We start from the raw sequence: 15,758 nt of genomic DNA on the forward strand, positions 1-15,758 counted from the left end.
CAAAACCTGTTTCTTTTCTTTCTTTTTTTTTTTTTTTTTTTTTTTTTTTTTTGAGACGGAGTTTCGCTCTTGTTACCCAGGCTGGAGTGCAATGGTGCGATCTCGGCTCACCGCAACCTCCGCCTCCTGGGCTCAGGCAATTCTCCTGCCTCAGCCTCCTGAGTAGCTGGGATTACAGGCACGTGCCACCATGCCCAGCTAATTTTTTGTATTTTTAGTAGAGACGGGGTTTCACCATGTTGACCAGGATGGTCTCGATCTCTTGACCTCGTGATCCACCCGCCTCGGCCTCCCAAAGTGCTGGGATTACAGGCTTGAGCCACCGCGCCCGACAATTTTTTTTTTTTTTAAAGAGTAGCTCTGTCACGCAGGCTGGGGTGCAGTGGTGTAATCTCAGCTAACTGCGATTTCTGCCTTCTGGGTTCACGCTATTCTCCTGCCTCAGCCTCCCGAGTAGCAGTATTAGAGGTAAATGACACTACATATGCCCACCTAGCTTTCTGTATATTTAGCAGAGACGGGGTTTCACCATGTTGGCAAACCTGGTCTCGAACTTCTGACCTCAGGTGATTTCGCCCAGCCCAGCCTCCCAAAGTGCTGGGATTACAGGCGTTAACCACCGTGTCTGGCCAATGAAAATTAATTTCAATGGCAAGGAACTCGGGGATGGGGAGGTTGGGGAGGGATAACATAGGGGAAAATCCCGGCTATAGGTGAAGGGAGAATAGAGGCAAGCAAACCGCCTGGTTATTTATGCACCTCTGCAACAACCTTGCATGAACTGCGCCCGTACCCCAGAACATAAACTATTTAAAAAACAGCAATGAATTTTTCTGGATGCAATTACTCCTCAAGGTTCACTTCTCAGTGAGGTGCCATTTCCCAGACTACTGAGCTCTTCCAGCTTCACTGGCGGGTTTTGCCATCAAAACCCGGAAAAAAGGTGCTGAGAGTCAGATGGAGGGAAGTTCAAGCCCCGCCCCCGTGCCGCCCCCTGGCACCCCTCACAGCCAAAGCCTCTTCTACCCTGCGCCCCGCCCCTCGTCCTTCGGGCCCCGCCCTCTTCCGTCAGTTCCGGTCCGGCCTGGCCCCGCCCACGTTGTGTGTCCGGCTGAGGCCTGGCCTCTGTCCTGCGCTGATTGGCACAGGCCCGGAAGTGGATGGCGTGGACTGAGGGTCACACCGTGGTGCGTAAATTTTGCTCTGTTTCTTCTGTCTGCGCTTCCCAGGTCTCTGGCGCTTCTGTACTGGGGACGTGGAGTCCCCACAGACCTGGATATTCCAGCCCCTCTTTGTCAACCCAGAGCAAACTGAGACGGCCGTTTGAGAGTCCGTGAGTGGCTTCCTTTTGAGGTTGCAGTCGTCCTGAGGCGGGTCCCGTCCCCGTTCTCTCTGTAACGGGCCTTGCAGACGCCTGCGGCGGAATTTTCATGCTCAGAACCGTTCCCGTCCCCTCCTTCCGTCTTGCGCTGGTTCAAGTCCTCAGCCGCGATTCGGATTCCCGCCGTGGGCGTCTCTCAGCCTCGCTCTTGGGGGGCCCTGGAGCGCAGCGTGCAGCCCCAGTCCCGGGGAGGCGCGTCGTCGGCCCAGTCCTGGGATCTTGCAGACCCCACCCCTTCCGAAGGCGCTGCCCTTCCCCACCTCCTCCTCCAGTCGGGCCCTGCTGCTCCCCTGTTACAACCCCTGGAAAACGTGCTCTTGCTGGAGGCAGCCCTTTTACCCCATCCTCGCCCCGTTTTACCGGAAGTCAGACTTGAGCATGAGATGTGCAGGTTCGTGGCTGTTGAACGTAGACAAAAAAAAAGAAAAACAAAACAAAAAAACACAAAATAACAAAGGGGTGAAGCGGCGAAAGCGGAAAGCATTAATTAATTCAGTTAAGAAAGCATTCCACTGCGTGGGAGTGGGCCCTAGGGAGCCTCTCCAGGGCCCCATTTATAAAGTTTTGGACGGTTAAAGTCTTTCTTTTGAAGTCCTATGGGCTACCCCTTATTTAGATAAAAGATGTGGCCCTTGGCCAATGAAATGCTGAGGTGAATTGTCTCGAGGCCAGAATAAACGGGTCCCCTATGCAGCTGCTTGGCCGTGGCCACTCCTGGGCTCTTTCCCTTTCCATGGGAGACTTGGTGGAAGGGGGAGGCTGTAGGGAGAGTAGCCTTTGAATTTTTGTTACTCTGCTTGGGAAGATGGGGTTTTTCCCTTTTGGTCTAGATAGATCTGGAAAGTTCGTGTTAATTGGCCTTAGATTCCCTGCCCCCAGACCCAGGACCCGGGTGTTTCCTTTTTCTCATTTTTATTGGAGATGGGTGTCACTCTGTTACCCAGGCGAAAGAGCTGTGACAGAATCTCAGCTCACTGCAGTGTCAACCTGTGCTCAAGAGCTCCTCTGACCTCAGTCTCCAGAGTAGCTGCAACCACAGATGGGTACCACCACACCGAGCTAATTTTTGTGTTCTTGGTAGAGACGGGCTTTCATTATGTTTCCCAGGCTGTTCTCCAACTCCAGGGCTGAAGCGATCCAGACACATAGACCTAACATAGTGCTGAGGTTGCAGGCATGAGCCACTATGCCCAGTTTATTTTTTGTTTTTGTTTTTGTTTTTGTTTTTGTTTTTGTTTTTTTGAGACGGAGTTTCGCTCGTTACCCAAGCTGGAGTGCAATGACGCCATCTCGGCTCACCGCAACCTCCGCCTCCTGGATTCAGACAATTCTGTCTCAACCTCGTGACTAGCTGGGATTACAGGCACGCGCCACCATGCCCAGCTAATGTTTTGTATTTTTAGTAGAGATGGGGTTTCACCATGTTGGCCAGGATGTCTCGATCTCTTGACCTCGTGATCCACCCGCCTCAGCCTCCGAAAGTGCTGGGATTACAGGCTTGAGCCACCGCGCCCGGCCTCTTTTTTCTTTTCTTTCTTTCTTTTATTTATTTTAATTTATTTTATTTTATTTTTATAAAAACAGGGTTTCACTATATTGGTCAGGCTGGTCTTGAACTCCCGACCTCAGCTGATCCGCCCACATTGGCCTCCAAAGTGCTTGGATTACCAGCGTGAGCCACCACGCCCGGCCAGTGCTCAGTTTTAGCTCAAATTGTAAACACATTCGAGTCCTCCAAAAATTAAAAAAGAAAAAGCACAAGGAGGGCAAAAACGGGATGAGACCCAAATCACCTTGAGCCTTATCGTGACGACATGTGCTCATGGTGATCGGGGTGCAGCTTAATTTTACACATTTTAGGGAGACATGAGATACCAATATATGTAAGAAGTACATCGGTTTGGTCTGGAAAGGCAGGAAAACTTGAAGCAAAGGCAGAAAGACTTGAAGCACAGAGAGATCTTCCAGGTTTCAGAAAAGTGAGGCACAAATACCTACAGTGTCCCAGGTGATAGTAATCTGTGAGCAGCACTGAGGGTCAAGGGTCTGTGCCCTCTGTTTTTGAGGGCTGAGCTGAGCCTGTGATCCACAGAGAGGGGAGGGACTGTGCTGTGGATGGGGTTTGGTCAGGGCTGGGTCTGTGCCCTGAAGGGGAGCTCAGTCGAGCCCAGCTCCCCACTGCTGCCTGGTGTGTGGGGCTTCTCCAGGAGGGGAGTGAGATCTCAAGACCAGGGTGAAACATACACTTGTAGGTGTTCCTGTGGGATTTTCTTCTCTCTGCATGATCTCTGGTGCAGTGGGCAGCAGAGGCCCATCTTTGTACAGAGTGAGGTCTCCCGTGTGTGTGTGTGTGTGTGTGTTTGTGTGTGTTTGGCATGAGAAGGGAGTGAATCATTTCTAACAGTAAGTCTCATATTCTTTTTAATGTACAGGATTAATTTCTAAATACTCCTGTTACAGGAGGAAGCAGTTCAGACGAGGAGAGAAAAGGAGCCAGGGATGTCTCTTCCTCAGGTAAAGTGACACTCCTCGGTGGATTCATCTGTCTCTTTCCTTTCTGAAATGCCAGGTATTGTAGTAGCCAGTCTGTTCTGACTCTGAAGCGTCCTGCTTGACACGTTGGCTTGTACTCACCCACGCCTTCCCTCAGTTCCTGTCATCTGCTCTGAGATTCCATCTCCTGTGACCCAGTGACATGAACCTGGGAAGAGGCTCCACTGGGCATGGTCATGGGAAGGGCTGACATCCAGACCTGGGTGGACACGGGCTGTGAGCCCCATGGTGTCAGTGCTGCTGGGTAGCCTGGATGGTTTAGGAGCATCATCTGCATATCAGCTCTTCATGACCAGATCAGAGAAACCACATATGAAACACATAGATTAATGTGCACAGATGTCTGGTGAATTCTGGAAAAGGAGACCAATAAGGGGAGATACTTTCTTTCTGATTTGGTAATGCATTGAAAGCCACAGTAGTAGGTCAACATGCCTTTGACTCCAAACTCTTTTCTATTTGTTACCAAGAGAAGCTAATCTTTCAGGATCATCGAAATCTTTTTAAGAGACAGGGTCTTGGTTTGGGTGTGGTGGCTCAGGCCTGTAATCCCAGGACATAGGGAGGCAGAGGTGGGTGGATCACTTGAACTCAGGAGTTCATGACCAGCCAGGCCAACATGATGAAATCCCATTTCTACTAAAAGTACAAAAATTAGCTGGGTGTGGTGGTGCATGTCTATAATCTCACCTACTAAGAAAGTTGAGGCAGGAGAATCACTTGAACCTAGAAGGGGGAGGTTACAGTAACCCAAGATTCTGCAGTTTTACTCCAGTCTGCATGACACAGTAAGACTTTCTCTAAAAAAATAAATAAAAATAAATAAAGGAGGTGTCACTCTGTGGCTTACGTCTGAAGTACAATGGCAGAATTCAGAGTTTACAGCAGCCTCAAACTCCTGTGCTCAAGTGATCCCCACTTTAGCCTCCCGAAGAGCTAGAATTATACGTGTGGTTTACCACATGCGGCCAGTATTTATTTCTCTCTCTCTTCTCTCTTTCTTTCTTTCTTTCTTTTTTTTTTTTTTTTTTTTGAGACGGAGTTTCGCTCTTGTTACCCAGGCTGGAGTGCAATGGCACGATCTCGGCTCACCGCAACCTCCGCCTCCTAGGTTCAGGCGATTCTCCTGTCTCAGCCTCCTGAGTAGCTGGGATTACAGGCACGCACCACCATGCCCAGCTAATTTTTTGTATTTTTAGTAGAGACGGGGTTTCTCCTTGTTGACCAAGATGGTCTCGATCTCTTGACCTCGTGATCCACCCGCCTCGGCCTCCCAAAGTGCTGGGATTACAGGCTTGAGCCACCGCACCCGGCTCTCTTTCTTTCTTTCTATTTGTGAGTCTCACTCTGTCACCCAAACTGAAGTGCCTTGTTGTGATCTCAGCTCACTGCCACCTCTGCCTCCTGGATTCAACCTATTCTTCACCCTCAGCCTCCTGAGTAGCTGGGATTAGAGGCATGTGCCAATACACAGGCTAATTTTGTAATTTTAGTAGAGTTGGGGTTTCACCATGTTCGCCAGGCTTGTCTTGAACACCTTGTTTTGTGATATGGTGGCCTTGGACTCTGAAAGTGCTGGGATTACATGCATGAGCCACCGCACCCAACCTTGCTTTTTGTTGTTGTTGAGACGGAGTCTCTGTCACCCATGGTGGAGTATAGTGGTGTCATCTGGACTCACTGCAGCCTGTGTCTGCTGGTTGAAGTGATTCTTGTGCCTTAGCCTCCTGCGTAACTGGGATTACAGGCACCGCCATCACGCCCGACTAATTTTTATACTTTTAGTAGAGACAGGGTTTTACAATGTTGGCCAGCCTGGTCTCCAGCTCCTGACACCAAATGATCTGCCTGCCTTGGCTTCCAGAAGTGTTGGCGTAGCAGGTGTGAGCCACTGTGCCCAGCCCAGCATTTTCTTATTTGTATGGTTTTCAAATTGTCCATAAAATCAAGACTTCCACAGTGACTTAGGGGATCTTAAAATGTTTGATGAAGGCCAGGCGCGGTGGCTCACGCCTGTAACCCGAACACTTTGGGAGACTGAGGCGGTTGGATCACGAGGTCAAGAGATCGAGACCATCCTGGTCAACATGGTGAAACCCTGTCTCTGCTAAAAATACAAAAAATTAGCTGGGCATGGTGGCGTGTGCCTATAATCACAGCTACTCAGGAGGCTGAGGCAGGAGAATTGCCTGAACCCAGGAGGCGGAGGTTGCAGTGAGCTGAGACCGCGCCATTGTACTCCAGCCTGAGTAACAAAAGCAAAACTCCATCTTAAAAGAAGGCCGGGTGCGGTGGCTCATGCCTGTAATCCCAGCACTTTGGGAGGCCGAGGTGGGTGGATCACGGAGGTCAAGAGATCGAGACCATCCCCGGTCAACATGGTGAAACCCCGTCTCTACTAAAAATACAAAAAATTAGCTGGGCATGGTGGCACGTCCCTGTAATCCCAGCTACTCAGGAGGCTGAGGCAGGAGAATTGCCTGAACCCAGGAGGCGGAGGTTGCGGTGAGCCGAGATCGCGCCATTGCACTCCAGCCTGGGTAACAAGAGCGAAACTCCGTCTCAAAAAAAAAAAAAAAAAAAAAAGGTTTGATGAAAAAGTGCAGTAAAATGCAACTATAGAAAAAAAAAAGTTCAAAACCTTTCGTGGGTTTGTGAGAACAGTCTTTGATGAAATGGATATTTAATTTCTCTTTTCTCATTTTTTCTCATTCTTTTAACTCACTCCTCCATAAGGTTTTGTTGAAATGTGTTTTTCATTTTAGGAACGCCTGACCTTCAGGGATGTGGCTATAGAATTCTCTTTGGCGGAGTGGAAATGCCTGACCCCTGTGCAGAGGGCTTTATACAGGAATGTGATGTTGGAGAACTACAGGAACCTGGAGTCTGTGGGTGAGGAAAACGTCCCTCCAGACGTGAGGAATCTGCCATTGTCTTTCTTGGCGTTTTCTGATTCTGTATTTTCTGTTGTGATTTTCCTTTTCCAGCCTGTTTTTTTTTTTTTTTTTGATACGGAGTTTTCCTCTTGTTGCCCGGGCTGGAGTGCAATGGTGCAATCTCGGCTCACTCTGTCTCCCTGGTTGAAGCGATGATCCCGCCTCAGCCTCCTAAATAGCTAGGATTACAGGCATGGAATACCATGCCCGGGAAATTTTTATATTATTAGTAGACAGTTTTATTATGTTGGCCAGGCTGGTCTCAAACTCCTGACCTCAGGTGATCCACCCACCTCTGCCTCTCAGAGTACTGAGACTGAGATTACAGGCGTGAGCCACCACACCCAGCCTATGAACATATTTTTGATGAAACATTTTGGTTGAGTTGATGTCTTTATGAAGATATAAGGGCCTGGCCTTTGGTTCTTTGTCACCTTCACTTTTCATCTCTCATTCCAGAGACTGTGTTTAAAATCCAGAGATGAGCCGGGCGCGTTGGCTCAAGCCTGTAATCCCAGCACTTTGGGAGGCCGAGGCGGGTGGATCACAAGGTCAAGAGATCGAGACCATCTTGGTCAACATGGTGAAACCCCGTCTGTACTAAAAATACAAAAAAAATAGCTGGGCATGGTGGTGCGTGCCTGTAATCCCAGCTACTCAGGAGGCTGAGGCAGGAGAATTGCCTGAACCCAGGAGGCGGAGGTTGCGGTGAGCCGAGATTGCGCCATTGCACTCCAGCCTGGGTAACAAGAGCGAAACTCCGTCTCAAAAAAAAAAAAAAATAAAATAAAATAAAATAAATAAAATCCAGAGATGTGGCCGGGCGCGGTGGCTCAAGCCTGTAATCCCAGCACTTTGGGAGGCCGAGGCGGGTGGATCACGAGGTCGAGAGATCGAGACCATCCTGGTCAACATGGTGAAACCCCGTCTCTACTAAAAATACAATAAAACTAGCTGGGCATGGTGGCGCGTGCCTGTAATCCCAGCAACTTAGGAGGCTGAGGCAGGAGAATTGCCTGAGACCAGGAGGCGGAGGTTGCGGTGAGCCGAGATCGTGCCATTGCACTCCAGTCTGGGTAACAAGAGCGAAACTCCGTCTCAAAAAAAAAAAAAAAAAAAAAATCCAGAGATGTGATTTCAAATAATATAGGATCCAGAAAAAGAGACGCCATTGTTTTTATATAAGGAATGAGATTTACCCTTCAATTTTCATATGGCAAACATTTTAGTTAGCGCATTACTTTTCTTCACTAATGTAACTGATCACATGCGTAGTATACAAAAATCTCCAGCCGGCCCTGCTTCTTTCTTTCTTTTTTATTCTTTTTTTATTCTTTTTTTTTTTTTTTTTTTTTTGAGATCGAGTCCTGCTCTGACACCCGGGCTGGAGTGCAGTGGCGCGATCTCAGCTCACTGAAACCTCCATTTTCAAGGTTCTAGAAATTCTCCTACCTCAGCCTCCTGAATAGCTGGAATTATAGGTGCACATCACCATGCCCGGGTAATGTTTTGTATTTTTGTACTAGAAATGGGGTTTGCCCATCCTGGCCAGGCTGTCCTCGAACTGCTGACCTCATGATCTACTCTGCCTCAATCCCCCAAAGTGCTGGGGTTACAGGCTGAAATACATTATGACTGGCCTGACTCTGTTTTCACAAACACATCTGTAGGTACTCAGCCAGGGGATTTCTCTTCACCCCCACAGTCTCCTACATTGCTGTACTCTATTTCAGAGAGTTTACTTGTTTTTTCTTGTGTGTACACAGTGCTGCAATGTACATGGGAATTTTGTTGACTATATGCCTGAAACTGAAAGCAGAGGCCGTGTAATTTAAGAGACGTAAAACTGCCTTCACCTCAGGTCACTACTGCTGCTGTTTTGGATCTTTTATTCTTGTCATCTGCCCATAATGTAATTTGTGTAATTATCCTTGGGTCAACATTTTACCGTTTGCTAAATTAGTTCCACTTCCCTCCAAGCTCAAATTTTGATCCATGCTGGTGGGATTATATTCCGACAGACGAGCGTGCACACACTTGACTCCTGCATGCCCATTACTTCTGCCCTCCACCCTTGTCCTTCCTTTCCTGGCCTTGCCTCACATGCTGCAATGATCTGGATGCAAAGTGCTCCTGCTCTCCAGCCTGTTGATTTCTAATGTTGAACACCGCAGTTTCCACATGAGCCCCTCCCCTCCAATATGACTCTCACTGAGTAAGTCAAGACCTTATACGTCCACTGGACGTAATTATAGGAGGCTGCCTAAATCAGTGTGTGCAGGGCATGATGACTCAGCACATTCTCCATGAGCGATGGCTCAGCATCACTGTCAGTGCCACAGCTCAGCCCTTGTATCCACTTTGATGTATTTCTTCCTGTCTCCTTGTATTTTCTTTGACTGGTCATTTTCTGTACTGCCTGGGTGACTGTTGTGGTCAAGAACATGTCGTGGGATCAAGTTTTGTCCCTCACTTACCAAATGTGTAAATTGGGTCCAGTAAATGAATAGTGTGGGGCTGCTGTCCTTATTTGAGAAGTAATAGTTTGTCTCCAGGTTTTTTTTTTTCTGTTTTGTTTTGTTTTGTTTTGTTTTTGAGATGGAGGTTTTCTATTGTTGCCCAGGTTGGAGTGCAGTTGCGCAATGTCTGCTAACTTCAATCTCCGCTTTCCAGATTCAATCAATTACGATGCTTGAGGCTCTGAAGTAGCTGGGATTACAGGCATGCACCACCACACCTGACTGATTTTGTATTTGTAGTAGAGATGTGGTTTCTCCATGTTGGTCACACTGGTTTTGAACTGCCTATCTTAGCTGGTCCACCCACCTCGGCATTTGAAAGTGTTGGGATTACAGGCATGAGCCACCATGGCTGGCTGTCTCCAGGATTTTTTTTTTTTTTTTTTTTTTTTTTGAGACGGAGTTTCGCTCTTGTTACCCAGGCTGGAGCGCAATGGCGCGATCTCAGCTCACCGCAACCTCCGCCTCCTGGGTTCAGGCAATTCTCCTGCCTCAGCCTCCTGAGTAGCTGGAATTACAAGCACGCGCCACCATGCCCAGCTGATTTTTTGTATTTTTAGTAGACACGGGGTTTCACCATGTTGACCGGGATGGTCTCGATCTCTTGACCTCGTGATCCACCCGCCTCGGCCTCCCAAAGTGCTGGGATTACAGGCTTGAGCCACCGCGCCCAGCCAGGTGTCTCCAGGATTTTAAAACATGTTAATTAGATGTCTTCATATATTGAAAGTTTTATAGTCCAGACTATACTTTCTTTCTTTAATAAGAATTTTCAACCTTGGGTGATGCTGATGATGAGATGCCCCTTTTTTTGTGTCAGTCATTTTGCTTTCATGTCAGAAATAGCTTAGACTGGCTGACCATGGTGGCTCACGCCTCTAATCCCAGCACTTTGCAAGGCTGAGATGGTTGGGTTGCTTCAGATCAGGAGATTGAGACCAGTCAGGCCAACACATTGAAACCTCGAATCTACTAGATACAAAAAATTGTCTGGGTGCATTGGCTCACACCTAAAATCTCAGCGGTTTGGTAGGCCAAGACGGACAGATAACCTGTGGTCAGGAGATTGAGACCAGCCTTGCCGACATGGTCAAACCCCATCTCTACTAAAAGTACAGAAATTAGCTGGGCATGGTGACATGCACGTGTAATCCCGCTACTTGGGAGGCTGAGGTCAACATATTATTAGATCCCAGGAGGCAAAGGTTGCAGTGAGCCAAGATCATGCCACTGAAGTCCAGACTGGATGAAAGAGTGAGACTGTGACACACATACAAACTCACACACTTAGCCAGGCTGTACACTTACCTACTTGGGAGTCGGCTATGCGAGAATCTCCTTAGGCAGGAGAATCACATCATTACACTCCAGTCTGGGTGATAGAGCATGACTCGGTCTCAAAACAACAACAACAAAAAAATAGCGTAAACTGGGAAGCTTAAGACACAGATTTATTTCTTTTGAATTTAGAAAGTCAGAAATCCAAGAGCAAGGTGCGGTCAAATTGGTTTCTGGTGAGAGCCTTCTTTGTAATTTAGCCCAAGCATCTTCTTCCTGTTTTGTCATAGTGGAAAAAAAAAGGGCAACAAGCTCTTTAATGTCTTTTTTATTATATATAGTAGCACTAGTCCTGGCCTGGAGCTATGGAGTTTATGTTTTGTAGATGTCTCTTCCAAATGCATAAGGAAGAAGTTCTCATCAGCAGGGCAAGGTAATACAGAATGGTTTTACACAGGGACATTGAGAAGAGATGACAGTCATCACATTGGAGATTTCTGCTTCCAGAAAATGGAGAAACATAGTCATAACTTTCAGTTTGAGTGGCAAGAAGATGAAAGAAATAACCATGAAGCACCCAGGACAGAAATTAAAAAGCTGAGTGGTAATACAGACCGATATGATGAAAGGCATGCTGGAAACAAGCCTACTAAAGATGAGCTTGGATTAAGCTTTCATTCACATCTGCCTGAACTCCACATATTTCAGACTGAAGGGAATCTTGGTAATCAAGTTGAGAAGTCTGTCAATGATGCTTCCTTAGTTTCAACATCCCAAATAATATTTTTGTATAGGCAAAACCCATATTTCTAATAACCATGACAGTAATTTCCTCCATTCTTCATTACTTACACAGAAACAGGTAGTACACATGAGAGAAAAGTCTTTGCAATGTCATGAGAGTGGGAAAGCCTTTAATTGTAGCTCATTCTTTTAATTAATTTTTAATTTTTGTTATTATTCTTTTCTTTTTTCAGACAGCAGCAACCTCAATTGTAGTTCATTCTTAAGGAAATATCAAATAAGTCATTTAGGAAGCAAACAATATGAATGTGATGTGTGTGGCAGGGTCTTTAATGAGAAGCGATGTGTTGAAAGCCATCACAGATGTCACACTGGTGAGAAACCTTACAAGTGTAATAACTGTGGCAAGTCCTTCAGTCACAAGTCATGGCTTCAACGCCATCATAGAGTTCATACTGGAGAGAAACCTTACAAGTGTCACGAGTGTGGCAAGACCTTTAGTCAGGTTTCATCCCTTACTTGCCATCGTAGACTTCATACTTTACAGAAACCTTACAAGTGTCATGATTGTGGCAAGACCTTCAGTCAAAAGTCATCCCTTACATGCCATCATAGACTTCATACTGGAGAAACACCTTACAAGTGCCATGAGTGTAGCAAGACCTTCAGTCAAAAGTCATCCCTTACATTCCATCATAGAGTTCATACTGGAGAGAAACATTACAAGTGTAAAGAGTGTGGCAAGACCTTCAACAAAATGTCATCTCTTACATACCATAGTAGACTTCATACTGGAGAGAAACCTTACAAGTGTCATGAGTGTGGCAAGAACTTCAGTCAAAAGTCATCTCTTACATGCCATCATAGACGTCATACTGGAGAGAAACCTTACAAGTGTCATGAGTGTGGCAAGAACTTCAGTCAAAAGTCATCCCTTACACGCCATCATAGACGTCATACTGGAGAGACACCTTACAAATGCAATGAGTGTAGCAAGACCTTCAGTCGAAAGTTACACCTTACATACCATCATAGACTTCATACAGGAGAGAAACCTTACAAATGTACGGTTTGTGACAAGGCTTTTGTGCGTGATTCACACCTGGCACAACATACTAGAATTCACACTGGAGACAATCCTTACAAGTGTATTGAATGTGGCAAGACCTTCCGTCTTCAGTCATCCCTTACACGCCATCATAGACTTCATACTGGAGAAAAACCTTTCAAATGTAAGGTTTGTGACAAGGCTTTTAGACAATATTCACAACTTACACGACATACTAGAATTCACACTGGTGAGAAACCTTACAAGTGTAGTGAATGTGGCAAGACCTTTAGTCGAAATTCATCTCTTGTAATTCATGAGGCAATTCATACTGGAGAGAAACCATACAAGTGTAATGAATGTGGCAAGGTTTTTAATCGCAAATCAAACCTCATATGTCACGATAGACTTCATACTGGAGAGAAACCTTACAAGTGTAATGAGTGTGGCAATAGCTTCAGTCAAAAATCATCCCTTACATGCCATCGTAGACTTCATACTGGCGAGAAACCTTACAGATGTAATGAGTGTGGAAAGACCTTCCATCAAATGTCATCCCTTACATATCATCACAGAGTTCATACTGGAGAGAAACCTTTCAAATGTAATGAGTGTGGCAAGACCTTCAGTAGTAATTCTTCACTTGTAATTCATGAGGTAATTCATACTGGAGAGAAACCGTACAAGTGTAATAAGTGTGGCAAGACCTTCAGTCAAAAGTCTTCCCTTACATGCCATCATAGACTTCATACTGGAGAAAAACCTTACAAATGTAAGGTTTGTGACAAGGCTTTCAGACAAGATTCACACCTTACACGACATACTAGAATTCACACTGGAGAGAAACCTTACAAGTGTAATGAGTGTGGCAAGACCTTTAGTCGAAATTCATCACTTGTAATTCATGAGGCAATTCATACTGGAGAGAAACCATACAAGTGTAATGAATGTGGCAAGGTTTTTAATCGCAAAGAATACCTCATATGTCATCACAGACTTCATACTGGAGAGAAACCTTACAAGTGTAATGAGTGTGGCAAGACCTTCAGTCAGCTGTCATCCCTTACATGCCATCATAGACTTCATACTGGAGAGAAACCTTAAAAGTGTAATGAGTGTGGCAAGACTTTCAGTAAAAAGTCATCCCTTACATGCCATCGTAGACTTCATACAGGAGAGAAACCTTACAAATGTAAAGTTTGTGACAAGGCTTTTGGTCAAAATTCAGACCTGGCACAACATACTAGAATTCACAGTGGAGAGAAAACCTACAAATGTAAATAGTGTGGCAAGACCTTCAGTCACATGTCATCCCTTACATCCCATTGTAGACTTCATACTGGAGAGAAATCTTCCAAGTGTAGTAAGTGTGGCAAAGCCTTTAGTTCAAAAGTCATCACTTACTCAACATCAAGCAATTCATTGTATAGAAACTACAAATTCATTGATTGTCATGGAGTCTTCAGTAATGCTACAACTATTGCAAATCATTGGAGAATCCATAATGTAGAAAGATCTTACACGTGTAGTAAATGTGACAAGTGTTTTCGATATTGTTCATACCTTGCAGTTAATTGGCAAAACCATATTGGAGAGAAACCTTAAAAGCGTAATGAGTGTGGCAAGACCTTCTGTCACACGTCATCCCTTTTATGGCATTATAGACTTTATAGTGGAGAGAAACCTCACAAGTGTAATGAGTGTGGCAAGATCTTCAGTCACAATTCATCTCTTGAACTTCATAGGGCAATTCATACTGGAGAGAAACCTGACATTTGTAATGAATGTAGCAAAACCTTTGGTCGCAATTCAGCCCTTCCAGTTCATTTGCAGTTCATACTGGAGAGTAACCTTACAAGTGTAACGAAGGTGGTAAGGTGTTTAAACAACCGTCAAGACGTGCACATCATCACAGACTTCATACTGGAGAGAAACCTTACTGGTGTACTGAATGTGGCAAGGTTTTTAACCAACAAGCAACCCTTGCACGTCGTCAAAGACCTTCTACTGCAGAGAAACCTTACAAATGTAAAAAATGTGACAAAGTTTTCACTCCCAAGTCACACCTTCAGATGCATAAGAGCAGTCACACTGAAGAGAAAGCTTACAAATGTAAGGTTTATGACAAGGCTTTCATGTGTAATTCGTAGCTGGCAAAACATACTAGAATTCACACTGGATACAATCCTTACAAGTTTAATTAGTGTAGCAAGACTGTCAGTCAAACTTTAGCTCTTAAATCATAAGGGAATTCATACTGGAGAGAAACCTTACAAGTGTAATGAATGTGGCAAGGTTTTTAATCAAAAATCAAATCTTGCTCATCATTATAGACTTCATATTGGAGAGAAACCTTACAAATGTGCAGAATGTGACAAGGTTTTTAGTCCCAAATCACACCTTGAAAGACACAGGGTAAATCATACTGAAGAGAAACCATAGACACCTGAGATTTGTGACAAGGCTTTCAGGCAGGATTCACACCTGGCATAACATAACTAGAATTCACAATAGAGAGAAAACTTACACGGGTAATGAGTGTGGCCAAGCCTTTAGTGGACGGTCAACACTTATTCATCATCAAGCAATCCATGGTATAGGGAAACTTTATTAATGTAAAGATTGTTACAAAGTCTTCAGTAATGTTACAACCATTGCAAATTATTGGAGAATTCATCGTGGAAAGATCTTACAAGTGTGATAAATATGGCAGATTTTTTGAACATCGTTAATACCTTTCAGTTCATTGGCCAACTCATGCTGGAGAGAAATCCTACAAATGTCTTGATTGTGGCTAGGTCTTCAGTCATACTTCACCTTATGGAAAACATAGGAGAATTTATACAGGAGAGAAATCTCCCCAGTGTGATCATGGTGGCAAAGCTTTGATTCACATTCACACATCATTAGACATCAGAGAATCCATACTGGACAGAAATCTTAAAAATGTCCTAAGTGTGGCATGGTCTTTAGTCCATGGTCACTTCTTGCAGGACATGAGACAATTCATTCTGGAGATAATTGTTCAAAATGCATTGAATAAGCAGCCATCAATAATTAATTGAAATTAGAGTCAGTTCAGCATCGACTTGGGTTTGAGTTGACTTAACATTAAGTTCAAGCATTAATTGACATTAAAATGTTTATGTTAAGAAGAGCCAGGCAGGGTGGCTCATGCCTGTAATCCCAGCACTTTGGGAGGCCAAGATGGTTAGGTCACTTAAGGTCAGGAGATTTGGACCAGCCTGTCCAACAGACGTGATCCCCTTTTCCCAGCCTGTTTTTTTTGTTTTGTTTTG

At 45.2% G+C, this 15,758-nt stretch overlaps 1 protein-coding gene and 1 pseudogene across 1 annotated transcript; both read left to right on the forward strand.

The window, feature by feature from the left end:
* The first annotated feature begins 1,339 nt into the window (after positions 1 to 1,339).
* Positions 1,340 to 14,412, forward strand: LOC101044266 (uncharacterized). Its single transcript, XM_074385544.1, is given in 4 exon segments — positions 1,340 to 1,772; positions 3,842 to 3,895; positions 6,700 to 6,826; positions 11,649 to 14,412. Coding segments are annotated over 4 exon segments (2,610 nt in total). The 5' UTR covers positions 1,340 to 1,759; the 3' UTR covers positions 14,065 to 14,412.
* On the forward strand, positions 9,315 to 11,650 carry LOC141581105 (putative protein ZNF321; annotated as a pseudogene).
* Positions 14,413 to 15,758: the final 1,346 nt, after the last annotated feature.

The sequence above is a fragment of the Saimiri boliviensis genome, chromosome 14 (assembly GCF_048565385.1).
Source record: "Saimiri boliviensis isolate mSaiBol1 chromosome 14, mSaiBol1.pri, whole genome shotgun sequence".
In the NCBI taxonomy this organism is placed as follows: Eukaryota; Metazoa; Chordata; class Mammalia; order Primates; family Cebidae; genus Saimiri; species Saimiri boliviensis.